The sequence below is a fragment of the Strigops habroptila genome, chromosome 15 (genome assembly GCF_004027225.2).
Source record: "Strigops habroptila isolate Jane chromosome 15, bStrHab1.2.pri, whole genome shotgun sequence".
NCBI classification, from domain to species: Eukaryota; Metazoa; Chordata; class Aves; order Psittaciformes; family Psittacidae; genus Strigops; species Strigops habroptila.
In genome coordinates, this window is record NC_044291.2 from 5,345,298 (window position 1) to 5,371,622 (window position 26,325).

At 55.1% G+C, this 26,325-nt stretch overlaps 1 protein-coding gene across 2 annotated transcripts; it reads right to left on the reverse strand.

Moving 5' to 3' along the window:
- Positions 1 to 400: 400 nt before the first annotated feature.
- ASS1 (argininosuccinate synthase 1) lies at positions 401 to 26,110 on the reverse strand. Of its 2 annotated transcripts, XM_030507205.1 has the most exons (16): positions 26,050 to 26,104; positions 24,070 to 24,122; positions 23,524 to 23,635; positions 23,049 to 23,117; positions 22,594 to 22,782; positions 20,354 to 20,410; positions 19,812 to 19,886; positions 17,465 to 17,535; positions 17,054 to 17,084; positions 13,308 to 13,398; positions 11,457 to 11,541; positions 10,395 to 10,459; positions 6,250 to 6,381; positions 2,758 to 2,914; positions 1,267 to 1,332; positions 401 to 736 (listed from the first exon to the last, which is right to left on the reverse strand). In XM_030507205.1, exons 3-16 carry the CDS (start codon positions 23,629 to 23,631, stop codon positions 682 to 684), a joined length of 1,251 nt encoding a protein of 416 aa, XP_030363065.1. In that variant the 5' UTR covers positions 23,632 to 23,635; positions 24,070 to 24,122; positions 26,050 to 26,104; the 3' UTR covers positions 401 to 681. The 2 variants fall into 2 exon arrangements, with proteins under 2 accessions (XP_030363065.1, XP_030363064.1); XM_030507204.2 differs by lacking the exon at positions 24,070 to 24,122 and having other exon boundaries at positions 26,050 to 26,110.
- Positions 26,111 to 26,325: the final 215 nt, after the last annotated feature.

Consider the following 26,325-nt stretch of genomic DNA (forward strand, 5'->3'; position numbering starts at 1 on the left):
TCCTGCTTCCACTGGAGTTTTGGAAAACATGTTCTCATCAAGCCACCCCTGCATCCCCGCTGAGCACTGCAGCCTGAGCCCTAGGGATGGAGAGACCCACAACCCGCCCAGCCATGATGGATGGGAGAGAAACCTGCTGACCAGCCTCTCCTGCAGCACCATCCAAAGACATTTCCCCTTTTCAACAAGCCCCAGTTCAGCTCTTAAAACACACTAAAATAAAGACAAAAGAAAGAGGATCAAATCCTCTTAACCCATCCCCACCACCCCGCCCACCCTTCTGGACCAGCACCATGCAGGGTGATGCCCCCCCGCTCCCCACCTTCCCACCAAGGTACTACCAAAACCCCCCATGTCCTTCAGAGCCACTTAATCCATTACAAACTCCACAAAGCCTGGCTCGGGGAAGCACTGGGCCAGAAGAGCAAACAAACAAGGCAGGAATAAAGCCCGGCTCTCAATGAGCGGACCCCGCACGTGGCTGGGGTTTTATTCCTTTCCCTCACTTCTCCTCCGGCCAACCACCTTTATTTAATGATTGCATTTCACTTGCTGCCCCGTAACAAAGCCATCACCTCCGGGGAGACGAGTTACAATTACAAATTACCACCACAATTAGTGCTAGTTCTTAAGAGAAATTAGAAAAGGGGGGAGCGGGGAAGGCTCGCGCGCGATTGATTGCTATTCATCCTGCTTTACGGTGACCTTGCTCTGGAGACGATGATATTCCTTCAGCCTAGAAAACAGGGTTTAGAGAGGAAAAAAAAAAACCCTAAATGAATTAATTGTAAATTAACAGTAATAACACACATTTCCTTTCAATTAATTTAAGCAGAATGAGGGGGCGTGAAGAGCAGGCGTTTGTTAAGGCCTGTACAGTTTAATTATTTTTGTTCCCCTTTCCACGAGATAATGTAATTAATTTATCTTAGAGGAGTTGGGGGGGGGACGGGACACATGGCGGATCAGGGAGAACAAAGCAGTTAACAGGCAATGGAAAAATTAAGAGCCCATTATGTAAATGTGGCGTGTTTTACAGCCCTGGAATTGGGGGGGGAGGATGATACGTATAGTGGGGTCTGAGGAGTAAGTCAAATAACAAGATGCTGTGCTGGGGAAAGCTGTAATTAGGCAGGGCTGATGATGGGGGGGTGTTTGCACCCCGGTGGAGGTCTTGGTGCACCCCCAGAGTGAAGGGGAACAGCCCCATGGGTGCTGGGAAGTTTCTGCCCGCCTTGGGGAGGGTCCCATCTCAAGCCCACAGACCTCAGTGAGTTGATGTTGATGAAGCCGGTGGCATCGGCAGGCTCGTAGTCCCCTTGCACGTTCATGCTGCAGAGAGAAAGGCACCATCACTGGGTTGGGAGGTCCTGGGGGGCTTGGGGCTGTGTTTTGGGTAGGGAGAGGACATGAGTCCTTAGACTCATGGTCCAATGCCTGCTGCTGCCTCTCCTCAGTTGCTGCACGCTTGGGATAGTGTCCCCATCAATCCCTTGGGGAAGGGGTACACGGCCTTGGAACGGCAGATCCACAGGGTCACCCCAATGGCCATCCTAGAGGCGCAGCCCCAAATTTCCCACCACGGTCCCTTGTGTGCATCCTCACCATTCCTCCCCTTGCATCAAGACGGATGCTCGCCCTATCCCAGAGCTGTCCCCTGGGTATGGCTGTCCCATGCCAGGCAGGGACATCAGTGTCCAGGGCAAGGCAGTGGTGCTGAGGACGCCCTGACACCGATGGGGTTTATGGCCACAGTGGCCAGTGCCTCACTGAGCACATCCCTCTCCAAAGGCAGCAGCCACACACCAAATCCCAGCTCCGATGATTTCCTACATCCCCAAAACACACGGCTCATTTCCCAGAAACCACAAACCTTAAAGGAGGAAGTGGAGGGAAATAAAGAAGAAGAAGAAAAAAAAAAGAGAGTTTACAATGATTTTACCTCCCCTGACGGGCTACAGAAAAACCTCTGTGCTTTTATTTTTGCTCATTCGAGTGGTTCTGACCTGCTCTATAATTACGTTACTTTCTACCTACTGTGCAGAGGCATTTCCACACAGCTCTGCCTCTCACAGCTTTCTCTCGGGTTCCTGTGACGCCGTCACTCAAAAGCTTTCAAACCAGCGATGTAGAAATCAAAAAGAAAAGGAAAATGGTTGGAGACGCAGGGAGAATAAGTGCCCCTGCTTTTCTCTCCCTCTCTCTTTTTCCTCCGTCCCACCCCCCTCCATCCTCCTTTTTTTTCTTCCCTCTTTTTTTTTTTTGCCTCCCGATTTTTTTATACACTTTATTCATTTAATCTCTCCAAGTGAGAGTGCGAAGCATAATGAAAGGTTGGGATGGATTATTAGGAGCTGTTGATTTTGAGGGGGAGGGAAAGGGGGAAAAAAAGCCAGAGAAGAGAAAGAGAGAAGATAATTTGACATTTACTCCGACTGATCTAAACTCATTCGGGTGTATTTATGGCTTATAAAGTGTTTAGAGAGATTGAAAGGGGTTGAGGGAGGGCTGTGGGGGGGAGTGAGTGCAAGAGAGAAGAGAAAACAACGTGAAGAAAAGGGAAAAGCCAGAGGGGAAAAAAGAATAATATTGACTTGAAAACATGGCTCGTGCTTTGGCTTGGAGGATGGCGTCACTGGGGATGGGATAAGATGGGATGGAGAGGGATGCAACGGGATGGAGCAGGATGCGATGGGATGGAGTGAGGTGTGATGGGGTGCTCGCTGCCACCACCCCGGCCCCCCAAGCCCCACTCACCTCACCAGCTCCTCGTTGTACAGCGAGCGCGGGGACTCCCTGCCCAGGATGTAGACCTGCCCCTTGAAGACAGAGAGGCGCACGGTGCCCGCCACGGCCTCCTGCGAGCGCCCGATGCACTCCCGGAGGAACTCGCACTCGGGGCTGTGCCAGAAGCCTGCAGGCAAGAGGAAGAGTGATGGCGACATCAGGCAAGATGGGGTGCCCCAAGGTGACCATGCAGGGATGTGGTTGCAGGAGTGGGAGAGGGAAATGAGGTGCTGGGACACCCAGGTTCAGCTCTGAGGGATGGAGACCTCATGTGTGTCCCTTCCCCTTGGTGGCCCTTGGGTTCCCACTTGGGAAAGGAGGCTGGACCTAGCTGGTGGAGAAGAGGCAGTGAGGCCATTCCCCTTCCAGCTCTGCCAGGTTGAAGTGATCGTGGAAATCAAAAGCTTCATTAAGTTAAGTATGAAACTGCCACTCAAAAAACACCATCTCAGGAGGGTCAGGTAGAGACAGACAGATGGACACAGAATTGGGAGGGATCAACTCCGAGCCCCCAGGAAGGGGATGAGCTGTTCTCTGCTGGGATGGGCAAGGATCAGCCCCAAAGGGCCAACCCCAACACTGAGCTCTACTCATTTGACTTGTTCCCCCCGCACTCCCAGAGCAAGAGGCTGGTGGGACGCAGGGTAACGGTGCCAGCACCCATAGAAAGCTTCATCTAACCCACAATCATGGCAAGTGCCTCCCCTTCCCACCCCAGCTCCAGATGTCACAGTAGCCTCCCAGCACCCCAGAGCTCAGATGGTGAGTGCCCAGGCTGGGTCTTGGGGTGATGTGGTCATACTGCAGCCCCCCAAAACACATCCTATGGGAGCAGCCCCCGGCATTGCCATCCACCGAGGCCACCTTGGGTGCACAGAGGGGCCGCAGCCCTGCCTGCTATCCCTGTGCCCCCTCCTGTCCCTAAGCAGGGTAATTAGCCGGGGAGCCCTCAGAGACCTGGAATAAAGCCTGGGAGATGGAGAAGGAGATAGAGGTGGAGAGAGAAAGAGCCCATTCACCACGCTCCGGTCAGCCCCAGGTTTTATCTCCCCCATCGCCCTCCGCTCTCGCACACCGGTGCCCTCTCACCTTTCCCTTCCCAGCTGTGCTCCGGCCAAAGCCATTAAAGCAACAAACAATTTCTTTTGTGTTTGCCTTCGCCAGCCCCTGAGCGGGGCCGTATCCTGCAGCCTCATCCCTGGGATCCGCGTAGCCCTGCAACCCCTCGCCACCAAGACCACATCCCTGACCCAAACCCCACCACAGCACAGGCAGGGGGTTTGGGGACCCCGTCCCATCAATAGCACTGCCATGCAGGCAGGGAGTCTGGGTCCAGGCAAATACACCCCTATTTAGGCAACCACCCTCCAGGTACAACTCTCCAGACATCAGGATAGATGCAGGGCTGTTGCATCCCTGTAAAAAGCAACCCAAGACACATTAATGTAATAACCAGCTACTTAAATCCTGACTCTGACAGCTCCAGGTGTGAGGAAGCATCCCCCCTCCTCGCCCCTCACTGCACACATATTCCCCATTGGAAGCAGATCCTCCTTAATGACCTTCCTGCCTTGTAACCTCCATCCTGCCCTAATCACAGTGTGGGCAGAGGGACAATGGCATTTCCACACCTGGCTGTACCTGCAGGATGGGAACTGGCTTCAAAGCCACCCCTCCACAAAGGGATCAATGGGATGGGGGGAAGATAAACACTAATTCTCCTAAAATCAGGACTAGTTGCAATAATGAGGTGTTAAAGGAAGGTGAGCTTGAAAGCCTGGCCTCCGGCATAGGGACCCACGGGTGCTGTTTGCACCCCTTTGAGGGTGTTCCTTGGATTTGGGCTCAGCTACCAAGGGACCATGCTGAAAATCCCTGGGGATTCAGCATCTGAAGCCAGGGAAACAGCAGCCTTTGCCTGACGGAGGTGGGGAGGGAGAAGCGAAATCACAGTTCCCCAAGTGGCTCTTTAATGTGGTGGCTTCACAAGTGAGTGGTGAGAAATAAACAAATGGGTTTATGCTCAAACTAAGAAATAAAATAGTAAAAATAAAAGCAGTGCAGGACTAAGTCTAATAAAAGCAGCTGGAGGTAGGAGCAGCATCAGAGAGTGAATCAGAGGCTGTGACTCAAGGGGAAGGTAACCAAGATTCCTGCAGCCCCAGAAGCCCTCGCCCTGCCAGGGCCCTAAATATGGTTTAAGCAGCAAAGAGGCTTGGGCATTGAGTGGCAGTCGCCGAGGAAGATACAGGAGGGAACATCCTTGAAGGGGAAGATGCTGAGGATGAGCACAGGCATCAGAAACTGGAGGGGAGAAGACAGCCTGACCCAGTCCCACTGGATCTGCTGCTGCCCAAAGCCCAAGCTCCCAGAGTCAGGTTGTTTTTGTGGGATCTTCCCATGGAAGACCACAAGGGAATCATGCCAGCCACTGTGGTTAGAGAGAAATGCCTAGAAGGAGATAAGAGGACGAATTGGGAGGCAAAGAAATGAGGATATGTGAAAGATAGAAGTGTTGTTTGGCTGAAAGACAGGAAAAACTCAGTGCAGGGTTCCAAGGACATCACTGAACTAGACAGGGGACAGGCAATGAGGACACACCACTTGGAGCCGTGAAGCAGGCACCGGCTATGAGCAGCAGGGTTTTGAACCCACCAACGGTTCTTTGGGCTAAACCTGCTTCCTTCAACTTAGCACCAGCAACTGAGTCAGGGTTGATCCATGGAGCAGACCCCGGGGCAGTGCTGATGTTCCCTCCCGGGGGTGCCATTCCTGGCCCCCCAAACCTGGCAGCACCCACCCCAGCAGCACGGGAGGGGGACTAAGCTGAGACCCCTCAAACTCGTCGCACATGAGCAGACCCGCACTGCATGAGGAAGGGCAAGGGGCTTGTTTCTGTCCCTAACTGCGGGTGAGAGCCAGTGTCCCCTTGTCCCCTGTGGCTCCCGGCCCCCCACGGGCAGTGCTTGTCCTTGCCTCCTGCATCCCGGCAAAGCCACAACCCGCAGTGCCGCTGTGTGGGCTGCATGTCGCATAGCACGGCCAGGACCCTGCTGCCCCATAGACCCTGGACCACCGTAGCTGGAGGGAGGGACACAAAGGGACAGTGAATTACAGCCTGTGAGACATCTGAATGTGTTGGATGGGATGAAGCGGTGGCACTGGGCTGGGAGAGATGCCTGAAGCATCCTGCATCATCCTGGAAGGCAGCACCATGTCCTGAAGGCAGGCATGGAGCTTCCTCGACACAAAATCAGGCAGAATGTGGGGTCAAGCTCAGCCCTTGGCATGAGCAAACCCATTTTGTCCCCCGTGAGCAGCCTCAATATCCACACCTGAATTTTACAGCCCTAAGTGCATGTACCAGTAGGACCTGCAGCCTCTGGTAGCCACAAGGGAGGATGAGGAGGAAGGCTGGGAGCATGCTGCGGTGGCAGGGATGGTCTGAAGGACCATACGTACCATTGTAAACCAGCTCGGAGAATTTCAAGGCGAGCCCCTGCTTGATTTTCCGTACTTCCCGGTCCATGGTGAAGGCCTCGATATCTAAATGCGCGTGGTATAGGATCGTTCCCGCTGGGGTCTCATAGATACCTAGCCATTTTTCCAGGCAGGGGGAAAAACAGAAAAAGAGAGAGAAACGAATGAGACCAAAACTGTCAGCAAATGACAAAAAATAATGACTTGGCTGACAGAAGGAGCCGTGGTCGAGCGCATTCAGTCCCGGCTCGCTGTAAAATGCATCTGTCATTATATTCATGCTGGGGCCGAGACAGTCCACTCCGCACCTTGCGGAGAAAATGTCTAGATTCCCCTCTTTGAAGAGGCACTCTGACGAGGCTAAATGACAGGCTTTGGGAACCGATCCCCCCGCCGATCCGTGCCCAGCGCTGCGCCGCTGAAAACCTGTAATTAAAGGAACGATGCGGGGCACAAGCACGGGGAGCGAGGGCCTGAAATACCCTCCTCTCCCCTCGGCCGCTGGGAAGCAATGAGGCTACCTGGGGGCTGGGAGGGCAACCTCATTTGGGGATGGCAGGGCCCCCCCTTTCCATTGCACGAGGCCTGGGGATGGAGGGATGCTTATTATTTTGGTGATGGGGGCTAACGCTGTGGGTGAGCTGCTCCCTTTGTTGCAGCTGCTCGAGGATTATTTGCTGTATAACGTGTTTACTTGGTGTTTAAATATCATAGAATCAACCAGGTTGGAAAAGACCTTTAAGATCATCAAGTCCAACCATTAAGATGAGGGTGGCTATAGAGTGGCTTAAGGTTGGATGTGAGTGGAAAGATGGGGGGGGAATGCTGAGGCTGTCTGGCATGGATGTTACCTGCCCGTAGCCAAGGCTGCTCCACCAGCATGTCCCTGTGCCCTGTTTGTCCCCTCCCAGTGTCGGGCATCTGTGCTATGGCACGGCCATGGGAATGGTGAAGGGAACCTGCACAGTTGGGTTTTGCTGGCACACAAAGAAATCCCCACCAAAGGGGATGTCCCCCCAACCAGAGCCAGCACAGCGAGGGGTGAGAGGAGCCCATGGGTTGTCATGGGGGCTCAAATCTGCACTGGGATCTGCCCGCTCAGTGCTCTGGAGAGTGGTGCAGGCTCAAGCGTGTCCCATCCCAGGGTGGCCACACTGCCATGGACCCAGCTGAAGCCCTATCTACCACGGGAGCCCAAGACCCTTCATCAAACCTCATCCCTCCCAGTGTCCATGATCTCAGCATCCTACAGGCACGGGACAGGCCCCAGCTGTCCCAAAGGAGAACATCCCCTCCTCTGAGGCCATCCCAGTGGTGTTGCAGCCCAGTCCCTGAGGGAAGCCTGCAGGGTTCTCACCATCCACTCATCCCCATGGGGCTGCAGGAGGAGACAGCCGAGTTGACATCAAACCCAGCCATCCCCATGGACACAGTGAGCACAGAGGGCTGCAGTTTGCTCCCTCCAGCCCCCAAGCATGGAATCGAGATACCACTAACACAATTAATATTCCCTCTCCTTCCCCTTAGGAGGTGTTAAAACGAATTTGGGCTGAATGAAGGCATGAGTTTGTGTCTTGACCCCCATCTCCTGCCTGTGTGCCTGCACCCCTGCCCGTCCCTTTCAACCTGATGCTAAAGGACCAAGGACCGGAGTGTGACAGCCAGGGCAGAGGGGAGGGGAGCTGACATTCACGCTCTAAGCCACCGAGAAGACAAGAGACACCTTCAAAGTGACACTCGCAGCGTCTCCAAGTGTCTATTTTCATCTCCCCATGTTTACAAGAAAAAGACAGAGGTGTCAGCACCGCAGCCTGGCGATGCTTCAATCACCCCGTAATTACTGCTGGGGAAGGGGGGGACCGGAGCCGGGGGGGACATGCAGGGGGGCAGCCAAGGAGACAGCTGCTGCTGCTTAAAATCTGTAACCTCTGCTGTCAGTTCACCTCCATCTGAGCCATTCTGCTGTGCTGAGTGTGGGCTGTTATCCCTGGGGTAGGACGGGATGCGGTGGCTTCCCAAGGGGAAGAGGATGGTGGTGCTACCCATAGGAAGATGCTGCTGGTCCAGGGTTGAGGCCGAGCGTGGCCTGCTATGAGTTCATCATAGGGAAAGGGGTTTCGACTTTCCTCCTCCATCAGCTCCGTGCACTGAGAGGAGGGAAAGGGAAAAGGAAAGGCGAGAGCCGAGGGGAGGAAAAGCCGCAGCTGAAGGCAGCGCTCGGCTCTTTTGGCAGCGGCTGTCCCCTCCTTCCCGCTTCCTCCCCACTGATTTCATTTACTTCACTTAATTAGCCCCCCTTCGGAGTTAAAAAGATAATTTGATAATGAGGATGTGAAAGGCAGGAGAGGCAGCGCCAGGCTCCCGCCTGCAGCCAAGAGCCCCCGGCCGAGCCGTGCCCCCCTGGCCGGCTGCAGCACCGCTCCCCGGCACCCCATAATTAGCCACCGTCCTCCCAGTAAAACAAATATGGCAAAACCGAGTTAATAGCGCTGGAAAGGGTGGGGGGTGCATGCTCAGCTCACCCCTCACCCATTAGGCCTTAACGAAGTTCAATTAGGAGCTTAGTAAAAATCAATGCAAATGAATTTTGCTCTTCTCCCATTTCCCAGGTCTAGGAGGTGAGGGAGAGGAGGCACCTTTCCTTGCCACCTCTATGGCCATGGAGGGCTCTTGCTGTGCTGCCAGTGCCTCAGTTTCCCCTGCAGAGCGGGGTCCCTGTGCTGCCCCAAGGAACCTGCACAACCCAAGCCCATAGGGCCTCCACGTGCTGCTGGGATTTAAGGGGTCATCTCCCACCTGCAAAGCCAGGTCCTGTCTCCTTCCCTGCTCACGCTAACGCTATTTGGGGTCCAAAATGCTCCTGGCAGTGCGATGGTGGGGCCACCCAAGGTGCCCTGCACCCCAGAATCGGGTAGGTACCAGCAGCATCTTCCTGCTCCATCCTGCTCCTGCCTCATCTCTCACAGAGCATCTCTCGGAGCATATTTCTAGGAGGTTTCTATTAATTCCAAAGCGCAAAACGGGGACAGGATGATGCTCACAGCAAGGGGGAAAACCCACTGCCAAGGTCTGGTTCTGGTCCCCGAAGCACCCAGCCCCACTGTACCCAGTAAGCCCGGTCCTCCTGCATCTGTGGCTCGCACACACAGCACCGATCGTTTGGCAATGTCACACAAGAGACAGACATGACAGATAAATGGGGTTTAGAGAAATTGTTAAATGCTGAAGGGTCACTAGAGCGTGTCAGTGCCTCTTAAAAAAATAAACCAGATTTTGACAAATTACTCAGCATCCTGCATGCAAATGCACAGGCGGGCGCGTGTGAGTTGGGGTTTCTTTTTCCTTCCTTCTTTTGGTTTTAATTTGGTTATTCAAACACAGATCAAATGATTTGGGGTTTTGCTTCTTGCCTCTCGTGGCGGATGCTCTCTGGTGCCCTGTGGCGGGGAGGGAGACCACAGGCTGAGCCTTACCAAAATATTTGCTGATGCTCTGCACAGAGGGCAAGTGTAAAGAAAGGGAGCATCTAATTAGGTATTAATGAGATTTAAAACAAAAGAGCAGGGGCGAGGAGATGGGAAATGATGCTGAGCAACCTCGATACTTAGTTCTGCACGGGGCAGCTCACTGCCTGCAGAGATTTCCAATGAAGCTGATCCTAATGGATGATCAATGCTAAGAGTCACAGCCTCAAAAACCCAGATAAATCAAAGAATTGGCTTTAAAATCCCTCAGTGACTCACACTGGCCTCCTGTGCTTTGTACCTGTATTATAGAGCTTTGCACCCTCCAGGACCAACCATGAGCATCTTCCCACACAGATCAGGGATTTTCTCACTAGAGACAGGCCTCACCCAAGACCTGGGGTCCCCGGTGCATTGGTAACCCAAGGCTGGTGCAAACAGTAGCACTGGCAGCAAGCGGGCAGCTGCCTTCATTAGGGAGCAATGAGAAGCCCCTATCAAAGGGGAATCTAAAGCTGATGGGGAGGAAGCAGTTGAGGGCTGCTGGTATGACCTGAGCCACAGCACCCCAGCGATGCTGAGCACCCACCACATCCCGCCAGGGTTTTCCCTTTTCTGCTGTTTTTAGGGCAGGGGTGGCACTGCCCGTGGGTCACTGCTCACCTCTGGACTTCATCCCAACAAAGCGGTTCTCCACGATGTCGATGCGCCCAACTCCATGCTTGCCCCTGCCAATGAGAAGGGAGGTTACAGCAGCCACAGCAGGACACAAGCAGAGGGTCAGAAGGGTGGACAATGGGGGACAAACCCCAAGTGACAATATGGACAGCCCCTGAGAGCATTGGTGACCATCAGTAATGACCCCCACATAGAGTAGGTGACAAGGAGATGGATTTTCTCTCCTTTTCCCCTCCTCCTTGCTGTGCCACCATCCTTGCTTGCCACTTGGGCCACTGGAAAATAAACCAGGCAAGGAGACAGGATGCTCCACAGCTCTATTCCCAATGGCCAAAGTCATTTTAAAACCACTTAATTAACACGTAAGAACTGAATGGGAAAAGTTCATTCCCATTCAGTGCCAGCGGGATAAAGGCAGAGGCACAAAGGAGGATGGCATTTGGCATAGCGCAGGAGGAGCGGGTGCCCTTGTAGGTGCTGATGCACTTTTAGGCAAGCCCCTGGGGATTGCTCTGCCCTTGTGGCAGCAGAAACTGGGCACAGGGTGGCACAGGGTAGAAAATCATAGGGTGATGGACTCAGCCAGCATGTGTCCATGCCCCAAGAAACCTAACTTTCCACCCAAAAGGGACAGTGAGGCCCTATGGGCAGGCAGGGTGAGGTGATGCCCCTGGATGCAGGAGCTGGAGCCTGAGGTGAAGGGTGTCGTGCAGGTAGGGGTGCCCTGAGTCTCAGCCCCCCCTCACCCAGCCATGCAGCCGGGACACACAGTAGATACAGAGGATGTTAATAAGACTTTTTGTCCCTCCTCATGCGCAGGGAGCAAAGCCCTAAATACCTGCTGTGCTTCTGGCCTCAGTGCCCAGCTCCACTTGTTGGCATGACTGGCACAAATGGGATACAACTAGAACCTGACTGGGGCCATCCCATCCTCATGCTGCTCATCGGGATGTGCCTACTACCAGCATCCCGCTTCCACCCCACGCTGGGTACCACGGGGATGATGCCATCCGGCGGCCAGGATGCAGGGGACACTGTGGCACTCACGCAATGTCATTCAGGTACACGAAGAGCTCCAGTGCTGTGCAACGAGTGGCTCCATCCCCAGCATTGGTGACCTTCACAGGGACACCTGCGGAGGACAGGCAGGATCAGCCGGTGTCAGGATCCCCCCTCTGGAACATCACCCCACAGGCGTTAAATAGATGTGACAGATATGAACTCTAAATAACTTCTTAAAAAGGCATATCCAAGCTGGTGCAGGGGAAGGAGCGAGGGGAGGGGGGACCCACCTCGGGAGAGAAGCGAAATAAATAAATAAAAAAGGCCATAAAAACGTCCCCCCCCTTTTTTCCCTTTTTTCTCCTTCTCTCTTTTTTAGGGCCTGTGAAATTGCAACCAGGCCCTTAACTAATTGAATTTCACGCTCCGCAATTGTCTTACAGCACAGCACCTTCTGTCCCACCAGCCCCTACCCGGGTTGGGGAAGGGGGGAGTGTGACAAATGTGTGTCCCCCTCCCTCCTTCCCCTACCAGCATGGGGGGTGTCTATAGGGGGACCCCTGTGCTCGCACACGCACGCACACGCACCCCACGGCGGGGTGCTCCCTGCCATGAATTCATTATTGCACCTTTTATTTTCCCTTTTCCCCCCTCTTTTTCCTTAATTTTTTTATTTGAAGGGCGCTGGGCAGGAGATGGGGGGGGTGTGTGTGTGTGTGATGCTGAATAGAAAAGAGGCATTTTTCTTTAGCGGTGTGAAATGAGCAATAAATGTATTAGGAAGCTGACAAGGGGGCTGCGGGGCCCACAAAGAAAAGCGGTGCGGAGTTGGAGGCTAATCCCCCCTCCATCTGCCCTCCTCATTACCATTTAACGCACTATCAGTTGCCAATCAGCCTCAATGCCTCCCTTTCTAGTCTTTATTACCCCCGCTACAGCCCTGTCTAGTGATGGGGGCTGTCAGCTCCCCCCCCTGCACCAAAGCCCCCCCCCCCTTTAAACCCCCTATTTTCCAGGGGTTTATAAACTCAGTTGTAAATTACTATTAAATGTAACTCACGGCAATAATGAACCTTAAGCTGCTTCTCAGCGCGGGCCCCCCCACTCCGCGCCCTCCCCTCGCCCCGGCTCTTTCTATTCGCATCCTCCGGCGGGGAATTGGCCGGGGTGCGCTCGGCAGAGAGCCGACGGAGCTGGTGAAAGCTGCTTAGCCTTTAAAATAGTTAATAATTAGATTAAAACTTCAAATAAATTAACTAGGGGCTGAATGGGCCGCTGGGAGGGGGGGCTGCTCCGTGCAGGGGGATCATTATCATGGAGCAGGGATGCTGGTGGAGGGGAGGGGGTGATCCTTTGAGCGGGGGCTACCCCCAGCTTGGGCTGGGCTTGCTGTTGCTGCCAGCATGGATGGTGGCGTGGGGATGGCATGGCTGGTGGGAGATGCTGCTCCATGTACCACCCTGGGTGATGGCTCCAGGGCTGGGCCTTACTGCTCATCCCTAGGGATGGAATGGAGTGTCCTCATCTTCATGCAACATCGATGGCACCACAGGACGCATCCTGCTGGAGCATCTCCCAAGCTGTGACACTGGTCAGGGCCACCTACATGCCCCCAGGACCACCTATATGCCATCCAGCAGGAGAGGGACCCTGTCCCCACTGCACCTCGATGGCTGAGGCAGGGGCTCAGACTCTTCTCTGCTCTCAGGGGGGGTCACAGCAAGCCCCCTGAAATGTCCCCAAGACCATTGGCACAACTCAAAGGCCCCCGATGTCCTGCAAGCACCATCGCGAGCCTTGATGCCACAAGTTGGGGCTCATCCTGGCTGCCCCTGGTCCTCGCTGGGGTTTGCCTTTGGAGGGTAGAAGCACAAGGGGCTGTGAGGACACGCTTACCCCGCTCAAACTCGATCTCCAGCACATCCGGGGTGTTGGGAGAAGTGGCCGGATCACAGGTCTTCGTGTAGAGCCCAGGGGGAGCCTGATTCTGCGGGAAGGGGAAGAGAAGAGAGTCAATGGCATCAGCATGGCCAACACTGCCAGCAGCCCCATCCCTGGTGCGCATCCCCCATCCCCAGTGTATATCATCCATCCCTGGTGTGCATCCCCTATCCCCGGTGTATATCCTCCATCCTCCATCCCTGGTGCTCATTCCCCATCCCAAAGCACGGGGCCGGCGCGGCACAGCACCGGTGCTTACTGGGGCCCCGGGAACAAAGGGGTTGGAAGAATCAGCCAATTTTTCCCCTCAACTTGATCTCATCTTTCCCTCCGCCGCCCCCCTCAGCTGGAGGCGGGACGGCTGCGGAGAAGCAAGTCAGGCAGGGAAAAGCGGGATGCGAGCGGAAGGGCGGGCGCCCGCACGTCCCCGCGGCGGGGACCGGCTTATTCTGTGCTGACCGAAGAAACTAATGAGGAGGCCTGACCCCAGCAGGTGCTCCAGGCACACCGGCTCTTTCATGATGTCCCCGGGGTTAATACACATGGGGGAAAATAGAGGAACGAAGCAAAAACCCATTTCAGAGCACATCAACCTTTATGTATATTGGGGTTTTTTCCCCCCCCCCACTTAGATTTATAGGAAAGTGGCATCTTATCTCCATCAGAGCCAGGCCACCGGCGGCTCGGGTGCTGACGATGAATTGCTGCAATTGAAGTGCGTGCCAGAAGAGAAGGGGGGGAAATATAATTAAAAGAAAAAGCTTTCCATCCTGGAGAGAAAATGCTTTGCAATTTCATCTGACCCCAAAACACTTTAGGACCAGTATTTGCAAAGCCCCGTCCCTAAAGAGATTCCCCCCCCGCCCCAGCTAAAACTATGGGAGGTGGAGGGGAAACTGAGGCACGGAGCATCCAGTGCAGTGGGAAGGCAGGAAACAGTGAGCAAGCAAACCACAGAGCAGGGCTGTGCTTGGCCAACATCAGAACATTCAAAGGAGCCTCCAGTGACCTAAAACCCCCTGTGCAAGCACCTCAGGTGGAGGTTCTCCAAACCAAGCTGCTCTTGCAAATAAGCTGCTCTTGCCAATGGTTTAGTGGTGGTAAACTGGTTGTTTCCCCCCTAAAACCTGGCTGGCTGGAGCTAAGACTCTGAGCATCCCTGGGCAGCAGGGCCCTGCCTGCACCTGGGGCTCCCCCTGCTTCTCCTCTCCTTTATAAAGCTCAACTTTTCTCCTGTTCACTTTTCCTCCCTTCTCTCCCCCTTTCCAGTGAGGAAAAAAGAACAAGGCAGAAAACCAGTTAGAATAAAAGTAAAAAAGCAGCAGTGATTGCTTTTAAAGAATTTTAAGCTTTTTTAAAGGGAAAATAAATTCCTCTGCAGAAGTTGTTTCCATCTCAAATTTTTGAGAATGGGCAATAAGCCTTTCGGTGAAAACTTCCTCTTTTTGTCCCCCAACAAACAGCAAAGCCCAATCCCTGCCACCCCCTGCACACCAGGGACCCCCCTTGCCTCAGCCCACACCCCAGGACACACATTCCAGCAGCAACTGCTGCCAAATCCTGGGAATACAGACATAAATCCCCATCAAAACCACTTTGAGGTGCCCATTCTATCTCATTTTTGCCCGTTTTCCCTTGTTTTACCCATGCGGCACTTCCCTGGTGCCCCCTGCGCACAGATTACACGGGCTGAGGATTTCAATTTTACATCGTCTGGCCTTTCCTAGCCCTGATCACACTTATTAACCAGACAAACCTGTGAGAGATGATGAAAAACTTTGAGTTCAAAAGGAAAGATGGGGAGGGGGGCGGAATACTAGAAAGTATTAAAAACTCTTTACTAAACATTGGAAGTCAAAGTCAGGTAGTTTCCAATTTTCCGAGCCAACTATGAAAACCCCTATTAAATAAAATAACTAAATAGAAATAAAAGTGACATTTGGCTTGCATTCCATCATTACGGGTGCGAGTCTGTCCTCTTTTTATTCTCCCTCCTAAAAGCACAGTTCAAATGACAAATAGTTTGTTGCAGTGTATCAATGCCTTCTATTTATCCCTCCCCGCAGGGGGGCTAGTCCTGCAATGTCATCTTTAAAGGGGAGAGAAGGGGGAAAAAAAAGGGGGGGAAAAAAAGGGGGGAGGAGGAAAAAAAAAAAAAGGAAGAGTGTGTGGAAAGGGAGATAGGGAGGGGGGAAGAAAGAAGCAAGAAAAACGGGGCAAGAAGAGAAGAAATTGGAAGCAAATGGTCCATGAAGTAAACCATGATGCAGAGCTATCGATGCCGCAAATGGTTTATTCATCCGGCTGATATTGTTGTGCCCGGGCCTGAATGAACTCTTTCAGAGTGCCATATGAAGTTAAAGCAAGTAAATTTCTATCTTTCTCCACATTAGCTGCCTCATTGCCCTTCAATCGGGCCTCACAGAGGCAGAAAATAGCTCAACCATCTGCTTTCAAATCCCTGCATTTGGCAGGTCCCGGGGGTTTGGGGAGGGGAACCCACTGTGCCTGGCACCCCGGATCCTGCCACGGCTGCCATGGTGCCCAGTGCCGCTTCCTGGGATGGGGAAGGGAATGGTGGTGACACCATGATCCAGGAAGCCACCTCTGGTGTTGCAGAGGGAGAGATACCTGAGTGGAGGATGCTCAAGGGGGTTAGGGCACTGGTTTGCCCTGTTTTCCAAGCTGGCTTTGGGAAGGAAGCGGGCTTGGCAAAGCCTTGGGATTGGGGGTCTTCCCCAAGAGGTGCTGGATGTGAAGGGGTCAGAATGGGCGCATAAGGAAAGGCACGCTCAGTGCTTCACTTGCTCCAGTTACAAGGCATGAAAACCTACCCCTGTGCCAACTGGGATGGAGGAAGAGCCCCCCCAAGGACCCAGCTTTGCAAAGCCTGATGCACAGACACCCCTGCGGAGGGCACCGAAGGGGGAGCAGGGCCCCTTTTCCACCTTCCTCTTCCTCACATCCCTGCTGGAGGCACGCGCCAGCCCCATTGCGGTGAGCGGGCTGCGGGCGCTGAGCTCCAGCCAGCTCCCGTTCCTCTCCCCCTCCTCTCGCTGATTGTCTAATTAGCACTGATGGATAGTTTCAGGAGCATCGTGACCTGCTGGAGCATGAACCGAGCAGGCAGGGGCCAGCAGGCAGCCAGACCACGAGCACTGCTGGAGGCAGCCGGGGCTGGACCCGCACATGGAATCAACTATGGAAAAGACCTTTACAATCACCCCGGACCGATGTGCCACACTCACAGCCACCCACTGCCACCAGGCTCATAGCCCCATTAGTAGCCAAAGCTGCCCAGGAGCTAGTGGTCCCATGGGTCCCGAGCATCACCTCATGCAAGAAGAGATTTTACCCCGCATCCCTTTGGATATTGGGGATGGGAAAGCAAGGAGGGACCTGTAGGCATAGGCAGGGGACTCGAGCTGCAGGGGCCAGCCCGGACCTCCGCCACCAGCTCTCCCACCAGCGCCTCATCTGTCTAATTGCTCCTTTATTGCTGCCTCGTGACATTGCCCCCTCCAGTGTCACCCTGAAACAGTCCCTTCCCCTCTTCACGCCGGCGGCAATTAACGCGCCGGGAGAGGCAGCAGGGCCTCCCCACCACGCACAGAGCCGTGAAATTCCCAATTAGGCTGCAAACACATGAGACACCCCAGCCCTATTGCTGCCATGCTGGCCTGGTGGCTGTGATCCATTACCTTGGGGTTCTCCAGGATCCCGGCTTCATAGCTGCAGCAGGCAGGGAAGGAGAGAGAAGTCACTGCAGCATCTGCAACCCCAAAAACCCACTGGAATGATCCCCCCCAGTCCCAACCACCCCATGAGGATGTGTGTTAAATACATGTGATGGATCTCCAGGGGCTTTTAGCAGCAACCCTGCAAGGAGTACCGGGCTTGGGAGAGCCCAGGAGATGGATGCTGCCATGTGGGACATGGTCAATGAGGCAGAAAGGGAGGTTGGAGGTTTTGGGGTCTCTCTTGGCCAGCATGTGATAGGGCAGCTCTGCAGGTGCAAAGGGCTGTCCTAGCCATGCAGCACAGGGGGAGATGGGGCCCCCAGGATCTGGATCCTCACCCCACAGATGCTCCGCACCTGCCTGGGCTCTCACCTGATGTGCATGAGGTTTTCATCCATGCTCCAAGGTGTCTGGGGCGTCACAGGCACCGGGATCCCATGTTTCTGCAGAGAGAAGAGGAGCAGAGAGGGGGTGAGACAGCGCATAGGGAAAACCAATCCCCACCAGCACCAGCTCCTGCTGGGATCAGCACAAAAGCACAAAGGGACAACTCATGGCCACCAGCAAGGTGGACATCCATGTCCTGATCCTAGGCAACATCAGGTCCCACCATGAGGGCCACCTTGATGGTGACATCAGGGACCTGGTATGGCTAGGAGGAGAGTTGGCCACAAACTGAGAAGGAGTGCCAGAGCACCCCGGAAGCCCCAGCAATGGAGATGTCAGCATGGATGCTGTGTGCTTCCTCTAGGTCCAGGTCCACTGTGGCGCATTCCCCCAGCTGGACTCCTCAGCAAGAGGAGGTGACATGGGGACAGAAGTCCCCAGAACGACCGAATGCTCTGCAGCCTACACAGGACTGATGCTGTGGGGACAGAGGACAGCACACGCATCCCCACAGCCTCATGCGGACACACGGTGATGCAGACACACAGCGATGCAGACACACAGCAGGCAGGCAGCAGCATTCCCAGGAGCCCAGGGTGCCCATGGACACACAGCCCTGCTTGGCTGCCTCCCGGCGCAGCGTCGAGCCCAGCTCCCTAACAAGGTCACAGCGTGCTCCATTATCCGCTGACATTTCAATGGGGGAAATTGCCTGTGAAGACGAGGTGAATACACCGGGGAATTAGCAGGAGAGGGGATGGTGGCGAGCGAACAACCGGAGCCAGCAGGAACATCGCCCACCCTGCCACAGCGAGCCAGGGATGGAGGCAGCAGCTCTGGGCTCCCGCTGTGCCTCGGGGTGTCTATACAGCCCATACATCCCTGGGAAGTTCGGGCATCACAGTGTCACCACAGCAGGGACGTCAGCCAAGGGCTCTGCCAGGAACAGAGGAGCAGGGGCTGAGCAAACTCCTTGTTTGCCAAGAAGATAGGAGGAAATGACTTGTGGTTGTTAAATCGTGGTCATCAACCCATCACCTGAGAGAAGAGCAAGGTTCTGAGATGCCTCCTAAGGCTGCAGAGGGAATAACACAGCCCTGCTCTGTCCCACTGGGCTCTGCCTGCTGTGATGGCTCATCCTGGAGCAGCATCCAGGAGAGCTTCACCTTTCTCATTCAGGTGTTTTGGCCTCAGCTGGTTGTGGGGATGAAGTGGGTGCTGGAGTGAGGCTGGGTCCAGCCCCGGGCAGCAAATCTATAGCAAGAGCTGGGTCACAATGACACAGATCCCTGCTTCCCCCAGCACCAGCAGAGCCCCAGATGTCATTGTGCTTATAACTCCTGAGCATCGGGGTGAGCGCATCCAAGTCCTGAAAGGACCTGGCCACTCATCTCCCTCTCCTAAGCATGAAAAAGAAGGTAACCCTCCTGTTTTCATTAACACTGAACATAACCAGAGACTGAAAAATACTACAGACCCTCCACCCCCAACCTTTCCTCTTTGAGCGGGGCCCCAGTCCATTTCATCTCCCTTTTTTCCCCCCCACTTCCAAACAAAGCCAAAAGAAAACCCCCCAAACAAAACCCCCAAACCCAAAACACATGTTCCATTTTCCATATAATAAAACCGCGGCGCTCTTAATAACTCCCCTTTTTGACAATTTGTTTGGCAACATATGGAAAGCTCTCGTAAACTCGCCCCTTCATAATACAACAGCAGATGGCAAACACAATCCTCGACACGCTGCTCTCAGCGGCCCTAATGGGCTCGGAGGGCTCCTCACCCCACACTGCATCCCTCTGGCTCCACACCTCGCCTTCCCAGAGCTCACCCAAGGCAGCCTCGATGGCAGCTATTTAAAAACTGAAGCAATTTTCTGGTTTATGCACAGAGCTGCCTTTTCCCTTTTGATTGATTGAGCCGAGTTGTCAAGCATTTCCATGAAGTCGCTAAGGAAGAAAGGTACCCTGGTGGGCACGTAAAAACCTGATGCAAAACTTCTAATATGTTTTATTGCAACTTGTACTTCAAAAAGGAAGGGACAACAAAGGTGAATGGATTTGCTTTGTCTGTTACGCAAGTCAGGGAGCTGGGACCTGTTTCCTTGGAAAGCAGGTTACCATTAATAGCCAGGTAATTATGGAGCTTTTAGAAAGGAAGGAGAAAAAGAATAGAGGGGGGGAGTGGGAAATAAACCCCAACCAGAAGCTCCAGCATGGTGCTGCAGGGATGCTCTGCAGGGCTTGCAAGCCATGGTGAGCATCCCACAGCTGCCCCAAGCATCCCGCAGCCATCCCAAGCATCCCGCATCCATCCCAATGCCAGCTCCTACCTTGGCATAGTCCATTAGCTCGCGGCGCCCAGGGAAGCGCTGGTAAAACTCAGGCATCCTCCATGGTGCGATGATCTGGTGGGAAGCAGGAGAATGAGATGAGAAGCCCCCAGTCCCCCTTGTCAGCCCCTCAGCCCCCTTTTCCCCCCCAGGCTCCCCCAGAGGAAAGGGCTCCCCAGGGGAACCAGGTCCCACAGGCTGTTGGTCCCCCAGCTGAAATCTAATCTCCGTGCTCAAGGGTGCAGTAACCCAAACCCCTGATCCTAACAGGGCACTGGGATGCAAGAGGGAAACAGGCAGCATCGATTATCTGGCAGCTGCCTTGGTACTGTTTCCTCCATGGCCTCGTAGTGTTTGGGGTAAAAATAGGTCAATTAAGGACCATTACAGCCCCCTCAAATGCCAAAACGTGGCTCCGTGCAGCTGGCAGCTTGTTAAAGTGAAGCACAGCCGCTTGCGTCAGTGTTAAAATTCCCCACCGGCTGGGGAGGGGGATAGAAGCCCAGCAACAGGGCCCCAGGGGGCAATTTTGGGGGCCTTACCTTGATCTTAGGACACAGAGCGTAGCAGGTGAGCTCAAACCGAACCTGGTCGTTGCCCTGAAACATCAATGAGAGATGCTAAGGGTGGGCTGGGAGGTGAGTGCCCCCACCCTGGTCCAACTGATGGGGGATGAGGCACCATCCCTGGACCAGCTCGCTCAAGGCCATAAGGCATCCTCAGGAGAGGAACAGGGCTGCAGGTTTGGATTTGAGGAAAGAAACTGCAAAATCGGTCAGAATTGTTAAAAAAAAAAAAGAAGAAGGAGCATTAAAAGTGCAGGTGATGAAACAGCAGCTCCACGGCTTCATCCAGGGAGCTGGGGGGCTCAGGAGCTGCTATGTGCTGGGAGAGCATGTGTGTAACAGCACATACGTGCAGCATCTGACACGCTAAAGTCTTCCATGCAACGCTGGAGACCTCTGGCACGGTGGGCAAGGACTCAGGGTTTCCCTGTTCCTGTGCAGGGCTGGGACCAAATTCCCTTCAGCAGAGAATGCCACTGGGATGGGATTGCTGGCAATTTTCACTGGAAAAGCAAGGCCTGAGGCTGAGGACCCATCTATCTCCTCCATTCCCTCAGCAGGAGGGGATAAAGGATGCCAGGACCTAGTCTGACTCTGTGCAGCGGGGTCACTCCTCATCCCTTCTCCATGGCTGGTTTGAACCCAAAATCACCTTTCCTGGTGCTCCTGACAGCTGGGTGTGCAAAACCCTGACCCAGTTCATTCACTCAACAGTGAAACTCTCCCCTGGGCTGACACTCCTAAAAACTGAACCAGCAGAAGCCCAGGTTTGGGTATTTCACCCCTGCAAGCACCAGAGGACACAGAGAGAGAAAGGACAAGCTGGGGGAGAAAGACCATCATGTCATGGTGTCCTGAACCTCCCTTTATCTTAATTGGCCCATGCTGATGAGGTCCTTCTAATGAGGGCAGGTAGCTAGGAAGGGGTGAGGAATGAGCCTGGGGGTTATTAGTACTTCCAAAGGAATAGCGCTCACCAAAGCCTGTTTTCCAGCAGCGCCAAGGGGCGTAAAGGACCCCTTTCCCCACCTCCTCTTGGCCCCATCCTGGAGGATACATTTACAACTGGGCTGGGAAATCCCTGAGGACTATTACACACAGGCAAGAACATCCACCAAAGCACTCATTTCCCTTACAGGCCCAAAACAAGCCCATCTGCTCGGGCAGTGGGGACACCGCAGATGGTCACATTTAAGACTCTGGGGCCAGGATTGAGTTACCCACAGTCAGTCCCTGCCTGTGGCTTAATGGCTTAGGGAACAGGCAGAGCCTGGGGAGCACCCGAGGGTGCCCCGTGAGTGGGGACATACGTGCTGGTGGTACCCAGGAGCAAAGGGAACATCATTGCATTGGGGGTGTACTACCACTGAGCAAGGGCTTTCAAGAGAGAGCTGCTGGAGATGGGTGAGATGAATGGGGAAGGGATATGGGGAACCCACTGCAGCAGGAACAAGAGTTATTTCAGCCCTGAAGCCCCACAACTACCTCTCTGCCCCATCTCCCTGGTGCCAGCTATCTCCTGGCTGCACCTAACATCCTTCTTCTAGCAGGGTCCTCCCTATAGCCGGGGACACCCAAACTAGCCCTCCCAAACCCAGCCCCTTGCACTGAGACCTAAGCAGGCACCTCACCTTTGCCCCCGGGCCAAGACCGGCATGGTCTGCAGTTTGGGTCCCTGTTGGATGGGGAGCAGTGGGCACCCGGCATGTCCTGGGTGCACCCACAGCACCCAAGGGCCCCGCAGAGGCTGCTAGTGACGGTACCGGGGCTGGAGGTGCAGAAGGGATAGCCACATAGAGGATTTCACCATCCCGAGCATCCTTTCCACGGTCTCTAGCTGCCTCTAGTGGCAACGTGTCCTTCCTGCGGCTGGTGGCGACGAGGACAGCCAGGGATGGGGACCGGGATGGGGACCAGGATGAGGACCAGGATCCCCCCATCCTGCCCGGGATGCCCCGAAAAGCCCGGGGATGCTGGCCCGGCTCCTGTCCGTAGCAGCTTTCAGACAGCAGCTACCAAAACCGGGTTCGGCCACAACTCAAGCCTTTCCGAAGGGGAAACGAAACCGAAATTGGGCAGAGAATTCCCAGAAACAAGAAGGAAATGTCGAAACACGGTTGGGCTTTACACAAAACACTCTGTGCACCCCTCCTGGCACCCACAGCTTGGCCAATGGACTGACCAGACACCCCTGATACCCCCCCATCCTCCCTCACCTTGCCGGTGGCTCCATGGGCGACGTGCTGGGCTCCCTCCCGCTGGGCCACCTCCACCAGCCCGCGGGCAATGCAGGGCCGTGCCAGCGCCGTGCCCAGCAGGTACCGGTCCTCATAGAGAGCGTTGGCCTGCACCGCCGGCCAGATGAACTGCTCCACAAACTCCTTGCTGATGTCCTCGATGTAAACCTACCAGGACAGAGGGAAAACTGTGATGGGAATGTGACCATAGGGAGATCCCACTTCTCTAGTGCAGCCAAGGGTCTCTTTGCCTCCCCTTTCCTAGACTGCTTTGGAGCTAAACCTCTGGGAAAGGGATTCCTCGCTGGCACTGTCCACGCTCCCTGCAGTGGCCCCAGCCATGGGATGCATGAGACCTCAGAGCTCAGCCTTACAGCAGTGAGCAGAGGATGCTCAGAATCCCCCCAGGCACCCAGAAAGAGAGACACTATTACCTTTTTAGCCCCCAATGCCAGTGCTTTCTTGCGTGCTGCCTCAAAATCTTCCTTCTGCCCAATGTTGGCCTGGAATGGGGGGAAAAAAAACCATGGCTGAGTTTGAAAGGAGACCACGAAACCCAGTGTGAGCCCAGCCTCAAACAGGGCATCATGTAAGGAACAGCAGAGCCCATACTGGCTGGGTTTGAGGCCACTCAGGATGGGTTCCCCCCAGGATGACATACCGTGGGGCTATGCCACCCTCTGCCAAGCCTCTGCCCGATGCGCTGCCCTCATTAGCAGAGGGTCATTTGCTGGCAGGACAGGATGTACCACAGGGCTGACAGAGCAGCGCCCAGACTGGGCGATGGTTAACCAGTGAGAGCAGGGTCACCACCATGGTTGTGCACAAACCAGGACCCCCCCATCACCCACGCGGGCCCCCCAGCCCCTGGGGCAGGGTCCTTGTGGCAGTCTTTGGCACAGAACTCACCAGGTAGGCAATGACATCGTAGCCCTGCTCCTTCAGCCACACCAGGATGCAGGAGGTGTCGAGGCCCCCACTGTAGGCGAGCACCACCGTGCCCTTGGTCTGAGCCATGGCACTGGCAAAGCAAAGGGAAAGGGGTTCATGATGGCACCAGTCCCTGCTCTTGCTCAGTGCAGGGATGATGTGGCCATTATCTATGAAACCCTTCCTGGTGTTCCTGGACTGGCCATGGGTCCATCATGGTGCGGGTGCTGAGGACTCTCCCAAGAGCGGGATATTCTAGGCAGCACAAACATTATCCAGGGGGTGAATAACCAGGAGGCAAGAAACAAAGCCCACAGCAAACTAAACACCAGCAGCAACTTAAGCAAGTAGAGGAGCACATGGTGGAGCTGCCAGTGCCAGGACAGGGTCTCTGATTAAAACAAGCAGGGGATGGGCTGGGGGCAGGAGGAAAAGCCACATCCAAGCTGCAGCTCCCAGGGAGCTGTGTGCTGGCCAGTATGATGGGGGACACCAGGGCAGTGATGGGCCCCCCTTTGCTCTTACCTTTGCTCCACGCTGCTTTCTCAGCACAACCTGTCCCACACTCTGCAAGCACCCTGCAACACCGAGGGGCCGGCACTCAGCCATGGTGGAGATGCAGCCCAATGCCTTGTTCAGGCACGACCCGGCACATCACAGCCCTGTGCCAGAGGAGCTGCTGCAGCACATAGGTGCAGCACCCACCAGCACTGCCCAGCCCCCAGTCTAATTAACGCTTATTGGGTATTTGTCCTAATTACACCACTCCGAGTTTCCTGCTGGTGTGAAACACCTATGTGAGGATTCGGCGCCTCTCACCCTTCTGCCAAGAGTATCGAGGGCTTCAGCCAACACCAGGAGATGAAGGATGCGGCAGCCCAGAGCTCTTGGGAAACGATGGGGGTCCCGCTGTGGGAAGGGGCTCAGCGTTGCCCCTGAAGTTCCCAGGCCTGTGGATCCCAGGGCCTCCCAAAGAGGCAATGCCAGCTGACCCTTGGACCACAGAGCCGGCCAAATCCCGCCCTGAGCAACATTCCTGCTGCCAAGTCAGCACAATCCTGCTTTTGCCAGTGAGGAAGGCACCGAGCCGAGCTCCCCAGCCTGGCCCAGCCAGCACCTTTCCCAGCGGGATGCGTTTATGCCAGGGTGTATATCCCAGCACCCTGGTCCTGCCAGTGCGGTGTGGGGCCAGCATCCCACAGGGCATGGCTTGGAGCCGGCACAGGATCTGGCATGCTGCTGCCAGTTTCTTGCTGAAAAGCAAAGGAATCTGGCAGACCCATAACTACAACTCAGCTCCCTGAGCCTGCCCATGCCCATCGTGCTGCCTGCACAGCACCCGGCTTGTGCAACCGGTGTTTCCCTACCAGCCAACGCACTGAGCTGGGAAGGCTCCGCCTGTCCCTTCCGCCCCGGGGCATTTACAGGAAGGCAAACACAGTTCCCGCAAAGGGCCCAGCCTAAGCATGATGCTGCATCAGTGGCTCCTTGTTGGGCAAATTGCCTCCTTTACCCCCAAAACCCATTCCCACTGCAGCATTACTGCCTTGACTCAGCACCTCTGAGGCTGGGCACACTCACTTCACAAGTGGCCGGGCAGCAGGTTAAGGAAACAGCTCCAACTTTTGCCTGCTCAGACATGTCCTGCTGCCCACATGATGCCTGGGGGTAGTTTATCTTGGGGCACATCCTGCATCCCAGGAATGGTGTGTGGCCACCACTCTTTCCAGCTCCGGTAATGAGGCTCATGCCAAACCCGCCTGCCCAGGAAGGGAGAGCCCCAGATTTTTGGTGGTAGGTGGTAATAAATCAGAGCAAACAAAGCTCAATGAAGGGGAATGTAGCAGGGACTTTCTCAGCCCTGATTATTATTCTGTAGCAGTTTCCTTGTGAGTTAGGGCAGGGTTTTGGCTGGAGCGATTGTGGCTGCCCTGCTCCAAGGAACACTCCGCAGAAACCAAGGAAAAAGTAAGAAATGAAAGGGAAGAGGAATAAAAAGCCTGAAACTTTGGTAAGGAGAGGAACCACCTTCACCAGCCGGGCTGTAAGATGGGGCAGGCAGCAGGGAGGGCTCCCCAGGAGTCCCTACAGCAGAGGCATGTGGGGCTGTGCTTGTCAGTGCTGGGGTTCACCTCAAGCATTGCTCCTCCACCTTATGGGGGTCCCATCCTGCCCCCCAGCATCCCCACAGTGGGGACACCACCAGCCGAGGTCCCATCTCCCCTCCCTGGGGGTGGCCAAGGTGTCCCCTCAGGGACATTGGACTCACTGGGAAACCCCAAACTGAGCTAGAAGGGGCTTAACTGCAGCTCCCAGTGCTGGGAAGGGGCTGGGACCCCACTGCCCTGCTCCTGCAGGGACCAGCAAGCCCTCCAGCAGCACCCAGGGCTGTGGGAGACCCGTGGCTGGGTGCAGAGGGGACACCCAGGGGCAAGGGGACAGGTCCCCAGTGGCAAAGGGCCCCGTTTCCCCCCGCCTCCAGCCCCATGCCGTGTCCGCACTCACCCGCTCCCGGGGCCCGGCTGCCCTCGTCGCTCCGGTCCGGTGCCTGGAGCATCCTCCTCCTCCTTCCTTATAGCCGGGCGCGGGCAGGCGGAGCCGCCGCGGGACTGTCCCCTCTGTGGGCACCGTCCCCAGCACGGGCACAAAGGGGGAGGCCGGTCGCATCCCGAGTGAGGAGGGAGGATGTGCCCGGCCACAGTCAACCTCCTGTTGGTGCTGTCACCCGTGTGCTCCCACTCCTGACCTCCACAGGGCACCCCTCGCCCTGGGAAACCCCAT

Bases quoted from the DNA above. Each gene is read 5' to 3' on its own strand.
- ASS1 (XM_030507204.2), bottom strand. From the start codon at position 23,631: ATGGCTCAGACCAAGGGCACGGTGGTGCTCGCCTACAGTGGGGGCCTC. The intron at 23,118-23,523 runs GTGAGTTCTGTG...CCCCCATTCCAG, and splicing joins ACGATGTCATTGCCTACCTG to GCCAACATTGGGCAGAAGGA. The intron at 737-1,266 runs GTCTGTGGGCTT...CCTGTTTTCTAG, and splicing joins ATCAACATCAACTCACTGAG to GCTGAAGGAATATCATCGTC.